A 22,500-nucleotide genomic window follows, 5' to 3' on the forward strand; every position below is an offset into this window, starting at 1 on the left:
ACAGCGTGTCTGCCTTTTTACCTTTCTCTCAACTGTCAGCCTTCCAAGGGGTTTGAAATAAACCTTTCTCTCAACTGTCAGCCTTCCAAGGGGTGTGAAATAAACCTTTCTCTCAACTGTCAGCCTTCCAAGGGGTGTGAAATAAACCTTTCTCTCAACTGTCAGCCTTCCAAGGGGTGTGAAATAAACCTTTCTCTCAACTGTCAGCCTTCCAAAGGGTGTGAAATATACACGGGGGTCACCTGACTCAGCACAGCGTGTCTGCCTTTTTACCTTTCTCTCAACTGTCAGCCTTCCAAGGGGTGTGAAATAAACCTTTCTCTCAACTGTCAGCCTTCCAAGGGGTGTGAAATAAACCTTTCTCTCAACTGTCAGCCTTCCAAGGGGTGTGAAATAAACATTGGGGTCACCTGACTTCCGTAACACCGATCTTTGCCCACTTCTTCTGACCCATGGAAAAGGGATCACGTCATAGGGCACGTGTCCGTGTCCGTGTGTGTGTGTGTGTGCGTGTGTGTGTGTGTGTGTGTGTGGACAGCTCATGTCTCGTTGGCCTGATTGAAACGTTGCCAAAATGAATGGATCTTTAATTTCTCAACAATTACTTGCGTCATACTTAGGCTGTGTACATGTTTTTATTTATGCACTTTATTTTCATGTGTAATTTTGTGTGTGTGTGTGTGTGTGTGTGTGTGTGTGTGTGTGTGTGTGTGTTTATGGTTGTTTTTTTTCGCTTTTCTTTCTTTTTTGCCGTTGAGGACTGGATGTAAAAAAGCAGCTGTGCTTACTCCACTACCCTCGTGAATTAAAAATTCGTTTCGCTTCAGACAGAAGCTTGACGGGGGGCACACTAAACTAGATCTCCCGAGCTGTACGGTAACCATAGTGGATTCACCTCACTTCTTCCAATCACACGCAAGCACACACACACACACACACACACACACACACACACACATACACACACACACACACACACACACACACACACACACACACACAGACACACACACACACACACACAGACACACACACACACACACACACACACACACACACACAGACACACACACACACACACACACACACACACACACACACACACAGACACACACACACACACAGATACACACACACACAGACACACACACACACACACACACACACAGTAGGGGGATAGACGGGTAGGAAAGGACTTTCCAACTGGTACGCACAGTCAACAGCCCAGATTATCTCCAGCCCAACATCCATAGAATTGTACCTCCCTTGTGATGGTAATGTGACGAGCTGCCATGTTAACTGCACCACTTCATAACCCTGTCAGCTGGCGCTCCACTGAACTGCACACCAGGTCCGCTTCACATCGGATTCGTTTTGTCACGGTTGGTGATTGACGGACGGACTAACAGACACACTGACAGACAGACCGACACACAGGCAGGCCGACCGAAGTATCTTACCTCCCCGTAAACAGGAAGATGTGTAACAGTTTCCTGGCCGCTATCTGTACGGTTATGTTATCAATTCCTGCCCCCCCTCCTCTCTCTCAGTCTCATTCATATGCGCGCGCGCGCATACACACACACACACACACACACACACACACACACACACACACAGAGCAGATTGTCTGAGGATTGTAAGTTGAAGGACAAAAAAGACTTCTGGCAGTCATCCTCTCACTCACTCACTCTCTCTCTCTCTCTCTCTCTCTCACACTCACTCACTCACTCACTCTCTCTCTCTCTCTCTCTCTCTCTCTCTTCCCCTTCATCCCAGCCCTCCCCCCTCCTTTCTTTCTCTCTCTCTCTCTTTCCACAAGTGCCATTGTCCGCATCTTGACGTTCTCTCTCTCTCTCTCTCTCTCTCTCTCTCTCCCCCCCCCCAACCCCACCCCCACAAGTGCCATTGTCCGCATCTTGACGTGAAATAGGTCAGTGAGTTCCTTCTAGCCATAAAGGCTGAAATAAAACCCGACTGAAACCTCTTCCAGTGCCTAAAGGGTGCCTTTGAAAGCTGCAAGCGACAAAATGATCTTGAATGTTTCCCCTCCCTGTAAAGACAGTTAGACTTCTTTTTCAGATGTTTATTGGCTCTTGTATGTGGTTGCACACAAAGTGAGTCTATGTAATGATATGGTGCTACGGTTCTGTGTGTGTGTGTCCCCGTGATGAGTTTGAACCAATTCATTTTCTCTGGAAATGCTTTGTCAGTATCAAATTTGGATTTAACATAGAGGGAAAAAATCTGTCCACTGGTACCAATGATTGGTTGGAAGTCTTCCGGATTAAGCGGTATTTCCGGATCGTGAATGGTTTATTTCCTTCACCATCCTTCTTCCTTCTTCGTTCGTGGGCTGCAACTCCTACGTTCATTTGATCTTCTGCTTGTGTATACACACTAAGGGAGTTCTGGCACAAGCAGGTCTCCACATATGTTGACCTGGGAGATCGGAAAAATCTCCACCCTTTACCCGCCAGGCGCCGTTACCGAGATTCGAACCCGGGAGCGTCAGATTGAAAGTCCAACGTTTTAACCACTCGGCTATTGCGCCCGTCGTTCAGCATCCAGATACCCAAGATTTTATTGGGTCGTTCTAGTTCGTTGCCGGAAAGGTTTTTTGTGTGTCTAAAGACGGCGTAGCATTTTATTTCTTGTTTAGAGTTAAAAAGAAAGGAAAAACTCAGGGACCACACAGAAACAGACAGAGCAGACTACACAGAAACAGACAGAGCAGACTACACAGAAACAGACAGAACAGACTACACAGAAACAGACAGAGCAGACTACACAGAAACAGACAGAGCAGACTACACAGAAAAAAACCAGTAACTACACCAGAGACGTGTTTACTGCCTACGAATATTTTAAAGAGGATAGAAAGGACATACATCAACATTGCCAGTTGAAGGCAACCATTGTGCATTACTGTATGAATCGTGCATTCAGCGATAGCAGTTTGAAAGGAAGCGAAGGAGGCCGCTCAATTTTATTCACAGAACGATTTGTGCAAAGGCCACATCATTTACTGCATAAAATCCCCCGGACGACCATCAAAAAGAAAAAGAAAATCGTAACTGCTGGTCAGTCTCAACAGTTAAGTCTCAAGTCTCTCTGTATGGAGTGAGTGCAAGAGGGTTAAGGAGGCTGGTTTGTCAAGCCTGGGGTCCCAGTCTCCAGCTTCCAGCTATTCATAAATCGGAATTTTGTTTTCTACCCCCTTTACCTCACCTTGTACTGGTCTGAGCGCTAGTCTTTCGGATAAAACGACAAAAAAGGAGCTTCTATACAGCACGCAGCTCACGTAAAAAGTAGTCATGGCAAAAATGACACAGGAAGCATTATAGTTATTGGCGTGTGAACAAAGACACATGTTGTGCGAACAAAAAAACAAAACAAAGCAAAATAACTGGTGCTGCACTGTGATGCTGACGTGGTTTGGGGAGCGCAGAGAAAACAGTTCTTTTAGCAGAAACGTGTTTTTTACAAACACACAAATCACAATAATTCAAATCACAGTGCATGGAAACAGTGTAGCACAGTACAGTGCCATACAACGTGCACAATACTAAGTGTGGTTTGTACAGTACAGTGCCATACAACGTGTACAATACTAAGTGTGGTTTGTACAGTACAGTGCCATACAACGTGTACAGTACTAAGTGTGGTTTGTACAGTACAGTGCCATACAACGTGTACAATACTAAGTGTGGTTTGTACAGTACAGTGCCATACAGCATGTACCTTACTAAGTGTGGTTTGTACAGTACAGTGCCATACAGCGTGTACAGTACTAAGTGTGGTTTGTACAGTACAGTGCCATACAGCGTGTACAGTACTAAGTGTGGTTTGTACAGTACAGTGCCATACAGCGTGTACAATACTAAGTGTGGTTTGTACAGTACAGTGCCATACAGCGTGTACAATACTAAGTGTGGTTTGTACAGTACAGTGCCATACAGCGTGTACAATACTAAGTGTGGTTTGTACAGTACAGTGCCATACAACGTGTACAATACTAAGTGTGGTTTGTACAGTACAGTGCCATACAGCGTGTACAATACTAAGTGTGGTTTGTACAGTACAGTGCCATACAGCGTGTACAGTACTAAGTGTGGTTTGTACAGTACAGTGCCATACAGCGTGTACAGTACTAAGTGTGGTTTGTACAGTACAGTGCCATACAGCGTGTACAGTACTAAGTGTGGTTTGTACAGTACAGTGCCATACAACGTGTACAGTACTAAGTGTGGTTTGTACAGTACAGTGCCATACAGCGTGTACAGTACTAAGTGTGGTTTGTACAGTACAGTGCCATACAGCGTGTACAGTACTAAGTGTGGTTTGTACAGTACAGTGCCATACAGCGTGTACAGTACTAAGTGTGGTTTGTACAGTACAGTGCCATACAGCGTGTACAATACTAAGTGTGGTTTGTACAGTACAGTGCCATACAGCGTGTACAGTACTAAGTGTGGTTTGTACAGTACAGTGCCATACAACGTGTACAGTACTAAGTGTGGTTTGTACAGTACAGTGCCATACAGCGTGTACAGTACTAAGTGTGGTTTGTACAGTACAGTGCCATACAGCGTGTACAGTACTAAGTGTGGTTTGTACAGTACAGTGCCATACAACGTGTACAATACTAAGTGTGGTTTGTACAGTACAGTGCCATACAGCGTGTACAGTACTAAGTGTGGTTTGTACAGTACAGTGCCATACAACGTGTACAGTACTAAGTGTGGTTTGTACAGTACAGTGCCATACAGCGTGTACAGTACTAAGTGTGGTTTGTACAGTACAGTGCCATACAGCGTGTACAGTACTAAGTGTGGTTTGTACAGTACAGTGCCATACAGCGTGTACAGTACTAAGTGTGGTTTGTAAAGTACAGTGCCATACAGCGTGTACAGTACTAAGTGTGGTTTGTACAGTACAGTGCCATACAGCGTGTACAGTACTAAGTGTGGTTTGTACAGTACAGTGCCATACAGCGTGTACAGTACTAAGTGTGGTTTGTACAGTACAGTGCCATACAGCGTGTACAGTACTAAGTGTGGTTTGTACAGTACAGTGCCATACAGCGTGTACAGTACTAAGTGTGGTTTGTACAGTACAGTGCCATACAGCGTGTACAGTACTAAGTGTGGTTTGTACAGTACAGTGCCATACAGCGTGTACAGTACTAAGTGTGGTTTGTACAGTACAGTGCCATACAGCGTGTACAGTACTAAGTGTGGTTTGTACAGTACAGTGCCAATCAGCGTGTACAGTACTAAGTGTGGTTTGTACAGTACAGTGCCATACAGCGTGTACAGTACTAAGTGTGGTTTGTACAGTACAGTGCCATACAGCGTGTACAGTACTAAGTGTGGTTTGTACAGTACAGTGCCATACAGCGTGTACAGTACTAAGTGTGGTTTGTACAGTACAGTGCCATACAGCGTGTACAGTACTAAGTGTGGTTTGTACAGTACAGTGCCATACAGCGTGTACAGTACTAAGTGTGGTTTGTACAGTACAGTGCCATACAGCGTGTACAGTACTAAGTGTGGTTTGTACAGTACAGTGCCATACAGCGTGTACAGTACTAAGTGTGGTTTGTACAGTACAGTGCCATACAGCGTGTACAGTACTAAGTGTGGTTTGTACAGTACAGTGCCATACAGCGTGTACAGTACTAAGTGTGGTTTGTACAGTACAGTGCCATACAGCGTGTACAGTACTAAGTGTGGTTTGTACAGTACAGTGCCATACAGCGTGTACAGTACTAAGTGTGGTTTGTACAGTACAGTGCCATACAGCGTGTACAGTACTAAGTGTGGTTTGTACAGTACAGTGCCATACAGCGTGTACAGTACTAAGTGTGGTTTGTACAGTACAGTGCCATACAGCGTGTACAGTACTAAGTGTGGTTTGTACAGTACAGTGCCATACAGCGTGTACAGTACTAAGTGTGGTTTGTACAGTACAGTGCCATACAGCGTGTACAGTACTAAGTGTGGTTTGTACAGTACAGTGCCATACAGCGTGTACAGTACTAAGTGTGGTTTGTACAGTACAGTGCCATACAGCGTGTACAGTACTAAGTGTGGTTTGTACAGTACAGTGCCATACAGCGTGTACAGTACTAAGTGTGGTTTGTACAGTACAGTGCCATACAGCGTGTACAGTACTAAGTGTGGTTTGTACAGTACAGTGCCATACAGCGTGTACAGTACTAAGTGTGGTTTGTACAGTACAGTGCCATACAGCGTGTACAGTACTAAGTGTGGTTTGTACAGTACAGTGCCATACAGCGTGTACAGTACTAAGTGTGGTTTGTACAGTACAGTGCCATACAGCGTGTACAGTACTAAGTGTGGTTTGTACAGTACAGTGCCATACAGCGTGTACAGTACTAAGTGTGGTTTGTACAGTACAGTGCCATACAGCGTGTACAATACTAAGTGTGGTTTGTACAGTACAGTGCCATACAGCGTGTACAGTACTAAGTGTGGTTTGTACAGTACAGTGCCATACAGCGTGTACAGTACTAAGTGTGGTTTGTACAGTACAGTGCCATACAGCGTGTACAATACTAAGTGTGGTTTGTACAGTACAGTGCCATACAACGTGTACAGTACTAAGTGTGGTTTGTACAGTACAGTGCCATACAGCGTGTACAGTACTAAGTGTGGTTTGTACAGTACAGTGCCATACAACGTGTACAGTACTAAGTGTGGTTTGTACAGTACAGTGCCATACAGCGTGTACAGTACTAAGTGTGGTTTGTACAGTACAGTGCCATACAACGTGTACAATACTAAGTGTGGTTTGTACAGTACAGTGCCATACAACGTGTACAGTACTAAGTGTGGTTTGTACAGTACAGTGCCATACCGCGTGTACAGTACTAAGTGTGGTTTGTACAGTACAGTGCCATACCGCGTGTACAGTACTAAGTGTGGTTTGTACAGTACAGTGCCATACAGCGTGTACAGTACTAAGTGTGGTTTGTACAGTACAGTGCCATACAACGTGTACAGTACTAAGTGTGGTTTGTACAGTACAGTGCCATACAGCGTGTACAGTACTAAGTGTGGTTTGTACAGTACAGTGCCATACGACGTGTACAATACTAAGTGTGGTTTGTACAGTACAGTGCCATACAACGTGTCCCCTCGTTAAGTTTGCAGATGACTCCGCACTGACAGGACTTATTACTGATGACGATGACACTGACTACCGAAGAGAAATTGACAGGTTTGTGAACTGGTGTGAAGAAAATTTCCTTGAGCTGAATGTTGGCAAAACCAAAGAGCTTGTAATCGACTTCAGAAAAAAGAAATCAACTTTAAGTAAAATCATCACAAAAAATGAAGTGGTCGAACAAGTAGACTCATACAAATATCTCGGTGTGATAATCGACAATAAGCTGTCTTGGAATGAAAACTCAACTGCACTCATTAAAAAGAGCAACAGTCGCATGTACTGTCTTAGAAAAATGAAATCTTTTAATGTATGCAAGCAGATGCTCCAAATGTTTTACACATCTGTTGTCTGTAGTGTTTTAACATACGGAGCCGTGTGCTGGGGGGGAAACCTGACCAAACATGACAAAGACAGGTTGGAAAAAGTCATTAGGAAAGCGGGTGGGGTGGTGGGTATAAGACAAGACACCTTTAGCGACATGCACAATAGAAAACTGACTGACAGACTAATAACAATTTTGACCGACGTAAGACACCCACTACATGATGACATTAATAGCAGAAGGTCAGACATAAGTGGTAGGTTTAGAGCTCCACGCGCAAGAACATCTCGATACATTAATTCATTTATTCCTACAGCCATTCGCGCACACAATCAAAACATCCAATACACTAAGTGAACCCTCCCACCCCCCAAGCCCCCTCGCCACAGCAACACCTGAACTTCACCAGCAGACGAGTGTATGGGAGCAGACATTATGCGTGCATGTGGGACTGAGCGGGTGAGCACGGGCAAGCAAGCATTTGTGTGTGTGTGTGATCGGAAGTGATTTTTAAATATTTTCTTATTTTACTTGGATTTCATGTATCTTAATGTTAATGTTCTAATCTTATTGGCGTGACATATGTTATGTGCATGCATACGTTGTTTGTGTGTGTGTGAGTGTGTGTGTGTGCGTGTGTGTGTGTGTGTGTGTGTGTGTGGGTGTGTGTGTGTGCATTTTACTTATATATACGATTTATTCCCTTGATGTTTTTATTTATGTATTGTTGTACAATACCTTATGGTCTTAACGTGTGTGTGTGTGTGTGTGTGTGTGTGTGTGTGTGTGTGTGTGTGTGTGCATGTGTGTGTGTGTGTGTGGGTGTGTGTGCGTGCGTGCGCGCATGTCATTTTTAGTAATCTTATGCCCTTTTTTGTTGTTGGATGTTTTCATTTGTAAATATTGTTGTGCAATACCCTATTGTCTTAACATGAGTATGTGTGTGTGGGGAGTGGGGGGGTTAGTATATCGTCAGCTATTGGGAATTCTTATTTGACTAGTTTTAATCTCTTCTTATGTTGCGCATGATTTTATGCCAGTGTTTACAATGAGCCTGTGATTGCACAACTTAATTTCCATGTGGATTAATAAAGTGTTTTTGATTTGATTTGATTTGATTTGATTACTAAGTGTGGTTTGTACAGTACAGTGCCATACAGCGTGTACAGTACTAAGTGTGGTTTGTACAGTACAGTGCCATACAGCGTGTACAGTACTAAGTGTGGTTGTTGGTTGCATTTTTTTTCTCTCTGTGTTGCAGACGAATCGGCCAATGACTTTCCGAACCGCCCACGTGACCTGGCCATTGAGCAGGTGAAGGTGGGGGAGAAGGTCCACTTCAACATCACCTGGAAGGCCCCCTATGACTGTACGTACATCATGTTAGCTCGCTGCCACAGCGCTGGGCTTTAGTTCTGCGGACATTGTGTGTGTGTGTGTGTGTGTGTGTGTGTGTGTGTGTGTGTGTGTGTGTGTGTGTGTGTGTGTCTCTCTCTCTCTCTCTCTCTCTCTGTGTCTCTCTCTCTCTCTGTCTCTCTGAGATAATGACTATTATTATCTATTTGGTTTGTTCTATGTCATTTAGTATTCATACTTATTTCATTTATTACAATGTGTGTGTGTGTGTATGTGTGTGTATGCGTGTGTGAGGGCATGGTGTAAAGAAGCTTCCAGCTTATCCATTTTACCCTCAATAAAACATTTGTCATTGTCATTGTCATTTGTCTCTCTGTATGTGTATATAGAATGTATGTGTCTGTGTTTGTGCCTCTCTCTCTCTCTCTCTCTCTCTCTCTCTGTATGTAGAATATGTGTGTCTATGTTTGTGCCTCACTGTCTGAGGAAGTATGTTGAGCACTTGTGTGACCTTTGCGCGCACACACCCACCCACACACACCCACACACACACACACACACACACACACACACACACACCTCTTTGCTGTGATACCATGATAAGCGGAGTAGAACTTGGATAGACTCCTCATACGTTATCAGAATCCTATGGGGGAAATCTTTCGGGCAAAGGTCATATGAGTGACTTTTTGAAATTTAATTCCATTTGAATTTTAACTTCATTTGAGTATTAGTTTCCCCCCCCCCCCTCCATAGCAGACGCTGTATTATCGCGCTCTCCCTAGAGAGAGCAGTCCATCTTTCACACAAACAATTTTTTGGTGACCACCCCCTACCCCCCCCCCCCCCCCCCCCCCAAAAAAAAGAGAGAGTAATACAGTGCAATACAATACGACACAGTGCAATGCAATACAAAACAATAAAGCAGTTTTGATTTTTTAAAGTCTTATTTCTCTAACATTCAAGTTGATATAAAAGCGACGTCTTAAGTTGTTTTAATTGCAGAGCTCTGTGTGTGTCTCACTGTTTAGTCCCTGAAGTGGTGTGTGTGTCTGTGTTTGTGCCTCTCTCTCTCTGTGTATGTGTATGTAGAATGTGTGTGTCTGTGTTTGTGCCTCTCTCTCTCTCTGTGTGTGTGTGTGTGTGTGTGTGTGTGTGTGTGTGAGGTGTGTGTGTGTGTGTGTGTGTGTGTGTGTGTGTGTGTGTGTGTGTGTGTAACATAGAGTGTGTGCGCGATTTTGTTCGTTTTCTTGCTTTATGGATACATTTTTCTCGTTTATGCCAGTGTCTGTTGGCGTATTTTTGTTGTTGTTTTGTTTCCCATTCCAGCTGAATACTTTGCAAAGCGTTCTACAGCTTCCTGTAAGACAGTTCAACTACTTTTTTGGTCGTCGTCACCCGTCCAACCTGGACCAGTAAGCTTCGGTGGGATGGCCGACACTCTCGGCCAGTGAGGCTGGCTTTTAGAAACCACGTGCTCGCTTATAACCATTGATTTTAGGGTAGTGAGAGCACGTGGTGTGTTTGACAGGGGCCAGTGAGGCTGGCTTTTAGAAACCACGTGCTCGCTTATAACCAATGACTTTACGAGTAGTGAGAACACGTGGTGTGTTTGACAGGGGCCAATGAGTTTGGCTTATAGAAACCACGTGCTCGCTTCTAACCAATGACTTTACGAGTGGTGGTAACACGTAAGTGGTTTCTTCGTAAATGGCCAATGAGGTTGGCTTTTAGAAACCACAACTTTCTTTTCATTATCAAACATTGTGTGTATTTTCGCCATTGCGGTTTTTTTGTTGTTGTTGTTGTTGTCATTTGTGACACATGAAAGAGCACGATATAAGCTCAGGCTTTTTGCTCAAGTTTTCTGAATTGAGCACTGTATTTTGCCTTGTTTCTTGATTAAAGTCTTAACTCCCGAGAGCAAGGTTTCGGTTGCGCCCCTTTTCTCTGCATTCAAATTTTGTATTACGTGTAGCTGACACATTTTGTACTTTCCAAAGTCAATTCAGGTCTAGATTGGAAGCTGCTAGGCAAATCTCGCTCTCTGCCATAAATGAAGCCAAACCGTAGCTTTATTAGGCTTTTATTTTGAATAAACCTTCACCGACGTCACAGTGTCAGACTCTGGTGAGAAACTGGCTTGATTCAAATCGCCCGCCATTTATAGTCCGGTTCAGGCTTTAAAAAAAAGAAAAAGTGTAAACCAGTACGGGGTGTGTTTGCAGATTCCTACAAGGCGGTGAGGGGGTACGAGATGCACGTGACTCGCTTTGACTTCAACAGCCACCCCCTGTCCGTGGACTGCTACTTCATGAACCTGTCCGCCACCAACTGGACCTCTGTGGCTCACGTGCATGTCAGTGCTGTGTGTGTGTGTGTGTGAGAGAGAGTGTGCGCGCGTACATGCACTCATCTGCAGGGAAGGGTTACTATTCGCTGACAAATCCATATAAGCGTATCTATATATCTATGTGTGTGTGTGTGTGTGTGAGAGAGAGAGAGAGAGAGAGAGAGAGAGAGAGAGAGAGAGAGAGAGAATGTGTGTGTATGTGTTTGCTTGAGTAGATATATTTTTACTTTTCAAACACGTACGTACATGAAAGTATTTGTTGTAATTTAAAAAAGAAAAAGAAAAAAAGATTCACACTTGCTGCACCACTCCTGCAGTCAAGGAGCCAGTTTATCAGAGGGAAATATTTCCTTTCTCTTCTATCTTGTGAGACAGCCACATTCTGTCTTCTTTCTGTCGGAGATCGGGGCCCATTTAGTGATAGTTGATACAGACAATGCTCTGTAATTGCCAAGGAACACCAAGGTAGAAAGATTACCACTGGTTCAGAATCCATTTTACCATCAGACAGGAGAATGCTGTCTTTTCACGTCACAAGGAAAGTTCGAAAAGAAATCATCTGACTATTATGAAAGGCATCTAAAAATTGTTTATACTAAATTCCAGTGTTATGACAGACCACATTCTTTGTGCACTTACTTGGCTTACTTGCTGCTGATGCAACCACTTTTGACGAACATGAAGGTTTTTGATGAGTGTGGCACATGTCACCTGTCAACGGTGTTTGATGAGTGTGGCACATGTCACCTGTCAACGGTGTTTGATGAGTGTGGCACATGTCACCTGTCAACGGTGTTTGATGAGTGTGGCATATGTCACATGTCACAGTGTTTGATGAGTGTGGCACATGTCACAGTGTTTGATGAGTGTGGCACATGTCACATGTCAACGGTGTTTGATGAGTGTGGCACATGCCACCTGTCAACGGTGTTTGATGAGTGTGGCACATGCCACCTGTCAACGGTGTTTGATGAGTGTGGCACATATCACCTGTCAACGGTGTTTGATGAGTGTGGCACATGTCACATGTCAACGGTGTTTGATGAGTGTGGCACATGCCACCTGTCAACGGTGTTGATGAGTGTGGCACATGTCACCTGTCAACGGTGTTTGATGAGTGTGGCACATGCCACCTGTCAACGGTGTTTGATGAGTGTGGCACATGTCACCTGTCAACGGTGTTTGATGAGTGTGGCACATGTCACAGTGTTTGATGAGTGTGGCACATGTCACATGTCAACGGTGTTGATGAGTGTGGCACATGTCACCTGTCAACGGTGTTTGATGAGTGTGGCACATGTCACCTGTCAACGGTGTTTGATGAGTGTGGCATATGTCACATGTCACAGTGTTTGATGAGTGTGGCACATGTCACAGTGTTTGATGAGTGTGGCACATGTCACATGTCAACGGTGTTGATGAGTGTGGCACATGTCACCTGTCAACGGTGTTTGATGAGTGTGGCACATGTCACGGTGTTTGATGAGTGTGTCACATGTCACATGTCAACGGTGTTGATGAGTGTGGCACATGTCACATGTCAGCGGTGTTTGAATTCATGTCACATCTTTTCTCGTGTTCACTGCTATTTGGTTTTCGGCTTCGTCATTTATGGAGTGCTTACCGCTGCACTTTGCCTCAGTACTGCCAACTGTTTCTGATATGGGGGAAAAATCGTTATCAACACAAAATAAAAACAAGCAAACAACCAATAAAGAAAAGAAAAGAAAAAAAAAAGGTGGACGGGGGGTGGGGTTGGAAGAGAGGAGGGGGAGACTAATGATCTGTGATTCTTGTAGTTGTCTGATGTCAAGCTTTTGCTGTAAAGATATCATCGTCATTCTGATTGACTTTGGTGGGTAACGCCCTTTTGGACAGGAGGTACGCGCAGGCATATGTATGTACTCGGTAGTATGCGAGCTAACGCGTGCGCTTGCAAACATACATACAACACACACACACAACACACACACACACACACACACACACACACACACACGCACACGTAAGTGAGAGTGACAGGGGGAGAGAGACATGAAAGAGACAGAGTATCACTCTTGTTAAACCACCCTTTTTGAGAATTGTTGATGGTACAACGTAAGCTCTAGGGGAAAAAAAGAGAGCAACAACATCCAGAGTATTCCGCGTGACGCATAATTATGCACGTCATGTGATTTCCCAGTTTTTACGCCGTGCCTGGGCGATATTCCTGGGTATTTTCTGACAGATTTGATTGATGGTGATTTGACATGGGTTTGGTGGTGGTTTTTTTTTGTTTTTGTTTTTCCACCACGGTCTTTTTATCTTTTATTTAATTTTTTAGGGTCTGTGTCTGCCTCGTCACTGCTTTATTAGTTTCATTTGTCGTGTATCTTTTTGTTGTTGTCCTTCTGCCTCAGTGTCTGCATCATCCTTTCGCTGTCTGTGTCATTGTCTCTCTCCCTTCCCCCCTCCCCCCTCCCTCCCCTCGACCCCCCCCCCCCCCCCTCTGTTTCTGTTTCTCTCTCCCCGCCTGTTCCTCACGGTTTCTAGGACTCGTCCGTTCTTTCTCTCACAGTTTGACTTTCACTGCCTCTTTTTCCTTCTGTCTGTTTCTTTCTGTCTCTGTCTCCCTCTCCATCTGATACAGTGGACGTTTAGCGTATGTACACACACACACACACACACACACACACACACACACACACACACACACACACACACACACCTCACTGTCTGAGGAAGTATGTTGAGCACTTGTGTGACCTTCGCACACACACACACACACACACACACACACACACACACACACACACACACACACACACACACCTCACTGTCTGAGGAAGTATGTTGAGCACTTGTGTGACCTTCGCGCGCGCGCGCGCGCGCGCACACACACACACACACACACACACATCACTGTCTGAGGAAGTATGTTGAGCACTTGTGTGACCTTTGCGCGCACACACCCACCCCCTCCACCCCCACCCCCCCCCACACACACCTCTTTGCTGTGATACCATGATAAGCGTTATCAGAATCCTATGGGGGAAATCTTTCGGGCAAAGGTCATATGAGTGACTTTTTGAAATTTAATTCCATTTGAATTTTAACTTCATTTGAGTATTAGTTCCCCCCCCCCCCCCCCCCTATAACAGACGCTGTATTATCGCGCTCTCCCTAGAGAGAGCAGTCCGACTTTCACACAAACAATTTTTTGGTGACCACCCCCTACCCCCCCCCCCCCCCACACACACACAAAAAAAAAAGAAAAAAAAGAGAGAGTAATACAGTGCAATACAATACGACACAGTGCAATGCAATACGACACAGTGCAATACAATACGACACAGTGCAATACAATACGACACAGTGCAATGCAATACAAAACAATAAAGCAGTTTTGATTTTTTAAAGTCTTATTTCTCTAACATTCAAGTTGATATAAAAGCGACGTCTTAAGTTGTTTTAATTGCAGAGCTCTGTGTGTGTCTCACTGTTTAGTCCCTGAAGTGGGGTGTGTGTGTGTGTGTGTGTGTGTCTGCAATCGTTTCCGCTACTCTGTGTGTGTGTGTGTGTGTGTGTGTGTGTGTGTGCAGTCTCTCAGTGTTGTTAAATACAGAAGGTATTGATAGGCAAGAGGTGTAAAGTTGCACTAATCTAAATGATTTTTTCTCGGGGGGGAATTGGGATCTGGTCTCTCCCAAATGTTGTTTTTTTTCTCTTCTTCTCTTTCTCCTCCTCCTTCTCGTTCTTCTTCACCTTTTTTAAATTCCTTTTGTATTTCGGCAGATTTTTCTCGTCTTTGTTCATTCCTTCCTTTTTTTCTTTTTTTCCCCCCGATTTCGTCATTCTATACACTGTTATTTGTGTGTAAACCTTTGCCTTTACGCTTTAGCTGTAGGGGTTTTGTTTTTGTTTTTTTTGTTGTTTTTTTTGTGTGTGTGTCTTATCTGTCCTCTTTATCTGTAGTCACGTCTATATTTTTCCTCCCTCCCCTCCTCTTTCTCTCTCTCTCTCTCTCTCTCTCTCTCTCTCTCTCTCTCTGTGATCCAAAAATGTTTAAATGGAGCAAGGAAGAATAAGCTTTATATTGCTTTCATAGATTATCAGAAGGCTTTCGACTCAGTTGATCGAAATAGTCTATGGGCAGTGCTTAACAAGATAAGAACATCAACCAAAATGATCCGAATATTAAAAGCGATGTACAGTACAGTTCAGTCTTGTGTCCGATGGGGGCCTTATGTTTCAGAATTTTTTGATTGTCCTGCAGGAGTAAAGCAAGGATGTTTGTTGTCTCCCTTGCTTTTCTCGCTTTTGATTTCAGAAGTCGCTGACGAGGTGACCAAGAATGGAAAACACGGTTTTCAGTTTTTGCCAGGCTTACAAGAAATATTTCTGTTATTGTTTGCAGATGATATTGTCTTGCTGTCATCGTCACCAGCAGGTTTACAAAATCAATTAGATAATCTTAACAAAGCATCTAAATCTCTTGGACTGACAGTAAATTTGAATAAAACAAAAATAATGGTTTGCAGAAAGGGTGGCCATCTGTCTAAAGCAGAAAAATGGTATTTCGATGGAGACGAAATTGAAGTTGTAAACAATTATAAATATCTGGGTTTTATGCTGTCTACCAAGTTATCTTTCATTTCTGCACTTGAAGAGTTCGCTGGCAGGGCAAAAGGGAGGGTGGTTGAAATTATGAGAACAATGTGGAGTCTTGGCAATATGGACAGAACCGTGTTTTTTAAACTCTTTGATGCGCAGATAAAACCTATGCTATTATACGCATCTGAAATGTGGGGAATAATGCGCTTCAAAGCAGTTGAGTCTGTCCATTTGTTTGCTTGTAAAAGATTTTTGAGTGTCAGTCCCAAAACCCCAAATGTAATGATCTATGGTGATCTTGGTCGATATCCATTATACATTGATAGTTGCATCAGTACTTTGCGATACTGGTTTAAGCTAAATCAAATGTCTCTATCGAGAATCCCGAAACAGGCGTACCTAATGAACGTAAATAAGATGACATACAATGCTGATATGTCTTCAAGAAACTGGGCAGATGGACTGAAACATTGCTTAGACATTTATGGGTTTTCAGAAGTTTGGATAAATGGCGGGGTTGGGGATGTAAATGTTTTTCTTAAAATATTCAAACAACGCATGATAGATGGCTTTAAACAGGATTGGGCAAGCAAACTCAACGGAAGTAATCGTTATGAAACATATAGGACATTCAAATCCTTATTACAACCTGAAAAATACTTATCTGATCTTACCATCAGTAAATTTAGATCAGCCTTCATTAAGTTCCGTTTTGGTATAAATGAACTAAAAATAAATCAGCGTTATTGTGATGTTTTGAAAAACTGCCCATGTGGTGGTAGAATAGAGAACGAACTACATGTACTAACAGCTTGTCCATTATATGATGATATTAGAAGGAAATATTTGCTCAAGCATATGCAACATATTAGAAATCTGTCATTATCATTTCTGCTGCAAAACGAAAGTTGTAATGTGACCAGAGATGTTGCAATGTTTGTTTTTTATGCATTAAGACTGAGAGAAGAGTACTTTCAGCCCTAAACAGACATATCAGCCTTGTGCTTTTCATTTAGTTTACTTGTTCTCAGTGAGCTCACTGTGTATTATGTGGATTGTTTTCGTTCTTCCTATTTTATTTTAGTTAAGCTGTGTGTGCAACACGTGCACCCAAAATGTATACAGGTCGGTGACCTTACATTAAAATTCTTGCGTTCTTGCGTTCTTGCGTTCTCTCTGTGATCCTCGCTCCCTTCTCTCCTCCCCTTCCCTCCTCCTCTCTGTCTGTCTCTGTCTGTCTGTCTCTGTCTGTCTGTCTGTCTGTCTCTTTCTATGTCTCCGTCTCTGTCTGTCTGTCTGTCTCTCTCTCTTTCTATGTCTCCGTCTCTGTCTGTCTGTCTGTCTCTCTCTCTTTTTCTGTCTCCGTCTCTGTCTGTCTGTCTCTCTCTCTCTTTTTCTGTGTCTCCGTCTCTGTCTGTCTCTTTCTCTCTCTCTTTCTGTGTCTCCGTCTCTGTCTGTCTGTCTCTCTTTTTCTGTGTCTCCGTCTCTGTCTGTCTGTCTGTCTCTCTCTCTCTTTCTGTGTCTCCGTCTCTGTCTGTCTCTTTCTCTCTCTCTTTCTGTGTCTCCGTCTCTGTCTGTCTGTCTCTCTTTTTCTGTGTCTCCGTCTCTGTCTGTCTGTCTGTCTCTCTCTCTTTCTATGTCTCCGTCTCTGTCTGTCTGTCTCTTTCTCTCTCTCTCTTTCTGTGTCTCCGTCTCTGTCTGTCTGTCTCTTTCTCTCTCTCTTTCTGTGTCTCCGTCTCTGTCTCTTTCTCTCTCTCTTTCTGTGTCTCCGTCTCTGTCTGTCTGTCTGTCTCTCTCTCTCTTTCTATGTCTCTGTCTCTGTCTGTCTGTCTCTTTCTCTCTCTCTTTCTGTGTCTCCGTCTCTGTCTGTCTGTCTGTCTCTCTCTTTCTGTGTGTCCGTCTCTGTCTGTCTGTCTCTTTCTCTCTCTCTTTCTGTGTCTCCGTCTCTGTCTGTCTGTCTGTCTGTCTCTCTCTTTCTGTGTCTCCGTCTCTGTCTGTCTGTCTCTTTCTCTCTCTCTCTTTCTGTGTCTCCGTCTCTGTCTGTCTGTCTCTTTCTCTCTCTCTTTCTGTGTCTCCGTCTCTGTCTGTCTGTCTGTCTCTCTTTTTCTGTGTCTCCGTCTCTGTCTGTCTGTCTCTTTCTCTCTCTCTCTTTCTGTGTCTCCGTCTCTGTCTGTCTGTCTCTTTCTCTCTCTCTCTTTCTGTGTCTCCGTCTCTGTCTGTCTGTCTCTCTTTTTCTGTATCTCCGTCTCTGTCTGTCTGTCTGTCTGTCTCTCTTTTTCTGTATCTCCGTCTCTGTCTGTCTGTCTCTCTTTTTCTGTATCTCCGTCTCTGTCTGTCTGTCTGTCTCTCTCTCTCTTTCTATGTCTCCGTCTCTGTCTGTCTGTCTCTTTCTCTCTCTCTCTTTCTGTGTCTCCGTCTCTGTCTGTCTGTCTCTCTTTTTCTGTATCTCCGTCTCTGTCTGTCTGTCTGTCTCTCTCTTTCTATGTCTCCGTCTCTGTCTGTCTCTCTTTTTCTGTGTCTCCGTCTCTGTCTGTCTGTCTCTCACTTGACTACAGCTACAGACTTTTTTCACTAAAGATCAACAACAACTTCCAGAGCACAAATTTCCACCCCAAACACACACACACACGCGCGCGCACGCGCACGCACGCACGCACACACGCACGCACGCACGCACGCACGCACGCACACACACACACACACACACACACACACACACACACACACACCTACCTCATCAATGCGTCCTCTCCGGCCTGCATCAAAACAGCAGATGGAAGACGAGGGGAGTGGGGGGATGTGTAGAGGTAGGGAGGGGAGGGGGGATATGTAGAGAGGGGGGATGTGTAGAGGTAGGGAGGAGAGGGGGGATGTGTAGAGGTAGGGAGGAGAGGGGGGATATGTAGAGGTAGGGAGGAGAGGGGGGATATGTAGAGAGGGGGGATGTGTAGAGGTAGGGAGGAGAGGGGGGATGTGTAGAGGTAGGGAGGAGAGGGGGGATATGTAGAGGTAGGGAGGAGAGGGGGGATATGTAGAGAGGGGGGATGTGTAGAGGTAGGGAGGAGAGGGGGGATGTGTAGAGGTAGGGAGGAGAGGGGGGATATGTAGAGGTAGGGAGGAGAGGGGGGATATGTAGAGAGGGGGGATGTGTAGAGGTAGGGAGGAGAGGGGGGATATGTAGAGATAGGGAGGAGAGGGGGGATATGTAGAGAGGGGGGATGTGTAGAGGTAGGGAGGAGAGGGGGGATATGTAGAGGTAGGGAGGAGAGGGGGGATATATAGAGAGGGGGGATGTGTAGAGGTAGGGAGGAGAGGGGGGATATGTAGAGAGGGGGGATGTGTAGAGGTAGGGAGGAGAGGGGGGATGTGTAGAGGTAGGGAGGAGAGGGGGGATATGTAGAGGTAGGGAGGAGAGGGGGGATATGTAGAGAGGGGGGATGTGTAGAGGTAGGGAGGAGAGGGGGGATGTGTAGAGGTAGGGAGGAGAGGGGGGATATGTAGAGAGGGGGGATGTGTAGAGGTAGGGAGGAGAGGGGGGATATGTAGAGGTAGGGAGGAGAGGGGGATATGTAGAGAGGGGGGATGTGTAGAGGTAGGGAGGAGAGGGGGGATATGTAGAGGTAGGGAGGAGAGGGGGGATATATAGAGAGGGGGGATGTGTAGAGGTAGGGAGGAGAGGGGGGATATGTAGAGGTAGGGAGGAGAGGGGGGATATGTAGAGAGGGGGGATGTGTAGAGGTAGGGAGGAGAGGGGGGATGTGTAGAGGTAGGGAGGAGAGGGGGGATATGTAGAGGTAGGGAGGAGAGGGGGGATGTGTAGAGGTAGGGAGGAGAGGGGGGATGTGTAGAGGTAGGGAGGAGAGGGGGGATATGTAGAGAGGGGGGATGTGTAGAGGTAGGGAGGAGAGGGGGGATATGTAGAGGTAGGGAGGAGAGGGGGGATGTGTAGAGGTAGGGAGGAGATGGGGGATGTGTAGAGGTAGGGAGGAGAGGGGGGATATGTAGAGGTAGGGAGGAGAGGGGGGATGTCTAGAGGTAGGGAGGAGAGGGGGGATATGTAGAGGTAGGGAGGAGAGGGGGGATGTGTAGAGGTAGGGAGGAGAGGGGGGATATGTAGAGGTAGGGAGGAGAGGGGGGATGTGTAGAGGTAGGGAGGAGAGGGGGGATGTGTAGAGGTAGGGAGGAGAGGGGGGATATGTAGAGGTAGGGAGGAGAGGGGGGATGTGTAGAGGTAGGGAGGAGAGGGGGGATATGTAGAGGTAGGGAGGAGAGGGGGGATATGTAGAGAGGGGGGATATGTAGAGAGGGGGGATATGTGGAGGTAGGGAGGAGAGGGGGGATGTGTAGAGGTAGGGAGGAGAGGGGGGATATGTAGAGAGGGGGGATATGTAGAGAGGGGGGATATGTAGAGGTAGGGAGGAGAGGGGGGATATGTAGAGAGGGGGGATGTGTAGAGAGGGGGGATATGTAGAGGTAGGGAGGAGAGGGGGGATATGTAGAGAGGGGGGATGTGTAGAGGTAGGGAGGAGAGGGGGGATGTGTAGAGGTAGGGAGGAGAGGGGGGATATGTAGAGGTAGGGAGGAGAGGGGGGGTATGTAGAGGTAGGGAGGAGAGGGTGGATGTGTAGAGAGGGGGGATGTGTAGAGGTAGGGAGGAGAGGGGGGATGTGTAGAGGTAGGGAGGAGAGGGGGGATATGTAGGGGTAGGGAGGAGAGGGGGGATATGTAGAGAGGGGGGATATGTAGAGGTAGGGAGGAGAGGGGGGATGTGTAGAGGTAGGGAGGAGAGGGGGGATATGTAGAGGTAGGGAGGAGAGGGGGGATATGTAGAGAGGGGGGATATGTAGAGGTAGGGAGGAGAGGGGGATATGTAGAGGTGGGGAGGAGAGGGGGGATATGTAGAGGTGGGGAGGAGAGGGGGGATATGTAGAGAGGGGGGATATGTAGAGGTAGGGAGGAGAGGGGGGATATGTAGAGAGGGGGGATATGTAGAGGTAGGGAGGAGAGGGGGGATATGTAGAGAGGGGGGATGTGTAGAGGTAGGGAGGAGAGGGGGGATATGTAGAGGTAGGGAGGAGAGGGGGGATGTGTAGAGGTAGGGAGGAGAGGGTGGGATATGTAGAGGTAGGGAGGAGAGGGGGGATATGTAGAGGTAGAGGTAGGGAGGAGAGGGGGGATGTGTAGAGGTAGGGAGGAGAGGGGGGATGTGTAGAGGTAGGGAGGAGAGGGGGGATATGTAGAGGTAGGGAGGAGAGGGGGGATATGTAGAGAGGGGGGATGTGTAGAGGTAGGGAGGAGAGGGGGGATATGTAGAGGTAGGGAGGAGAGGGGGGATGTGTAGAGGTAGGGAGGAGAGGGGGGATATGTAGAGAGGGGGGATGTGTAGAGGTAGGGAGGAGAGGGGGGATGTGTAGAGGTAGGGAGGAGAGGGGGGATATGTAGAGAGGGGGGATGTGTAGAGAGGGGGGATGTGTAGAGGTAGGGAGGAGAGGGGGGATATGTAGAGAGGGGGGATGTGTAGAGGTAGGGAGGAGAGGGGGGATGTGGTGAGGTAGGGAGGAGAGGGGGGATATGTAGAGAGGGGGGATGTGTAGAGGTAGGGAGGAGAGGGGGGATATGTAGAGAGGGGTATGTGTAGAGGTAGGGAGGAGAGGGGGGATGTGTAGAGGTAGGGAGGAGAGGGGGGATATGTAGAGAGGGGGGATGTGTAGAGAGGGGGGATGTGTAGAGGTAGGGAGGAGAGGGGGGATATGTAGAGAGGGGGGATGTGTAGAGGTAGGGAGGAGAGGGGGGATGTGGTGAGGTAGGGAGGAGAGGGGGGATATGTAGAGAGGGGGGATGTGTAGAGGTAGGGAGGAGAGGGGGGATATGTAGAGAGGGGTATGTGTAGAGGTAGGGAGGAGAGGGGGGATGTGTAGAGGTAGGGGCATATGTAGAGGTAGGGAGGAGAGGGGGGATATGTAGAGAGGGGGGATGTGTAGAGAGGGGGGATGTGTAGAGGTAGGGAGGAGAGGGGGGATGTGTAGAGGTAGGGAGGAGAGGGGGGATATGTAGAGGTAGGGAGGAGAGGGGGGATGTGTAGAGGTAGGGAGGAGAGGGGGGGTATGTAGAGAGGGTGGATGTGTAGAGGTAGGGAGGAGAGGGGGGATATGTAGAGAGGGGGGATGTGTAGAGGTAGGGAGGAGAGGGGGGATGTGGTGAGGTAGGGAGGAGAGGGGGGATATGTAGAGAGGGGGGATGTGTAGAGGTAGGGAGGAGAGGGGGGATATGTAGAGAGGGGTATGTGTAGAGGTAGGGAGGAGAGGGGGGATGTGTAGAGGTAGGGGCATATGTAGAGGTAGGGAGGAGAGGGGGGATATGTAGAGAGGGGGGATGTGTAGAGAGGGGGGATGTGTAGAGGTAGGTAGGAGAGGGGGGATGTGTAGAGGTAGGGAGGAGAGGGGGGATGTGTAGAGGTAGGGAGGAGAGGGGGGATATGTAGAGGTAGGGAGGAGAGGGGGGATGTGTAGAGGTAGGGAGGAGAGGGGGGGTATGTAGAGAGGGTGGATGTGTAGAGGTAGGGAGGAGAGGGGGGATATGTAGAGAGGGGGGATGTGTAGAGGTAGGGAGGAGATGGGGGATGTGTAGAGGTAGGGAGGAGAGGGGGGATATGTAGAGGTAGGGAGGAGAGGGGGGATGT

At 46.4% G+C, this 22,500-nt stretch overlaps 1 protein-coding gene across 2 annotated transcripts in view; it reads left to right on the forward strand.

The window, feature by feature from the left end:
• Positions 1 to 22,500, forward strand: part of LOC143284451 (uncharacterized) — a 262,254-nt gene that overhangs the window by 151,961 nt on the left and 87,793 nt on the right. For both annotated transcript variants that reach the window (XM_076591090.1, XM_076591091.1), the window contains exons 3-4: positions 8,781 to 8,888; positions 11,104 to 11,234. In XM_076591090.1, the coding sequence (XP_076447205.1) occupies positions 8,781 to 8,888; positions 11,104 to 11,234 (239 nt within the window). The remainder of the gene's footprint in view (positions 1 to 8,780; positions 8,889 to 11,103; positions 11,235 to 22,500) is intronic.

The sequence above is a fragment of the Babylonia areolata genome, chromosome 8 (assembly GCF_041734735.1).
Source record: "Babylonia areolata isolate BAREFJ2019XMU chromosome 8, ASM4173473v1, whole genome shotgun sequence".
NCBI classification, from domain to species: Eukaryota; Metazoa; Mollusca; class Gastropoda; order Neogastropoda; family Buccinidae; genus Babylonia; species Babylonia areolata.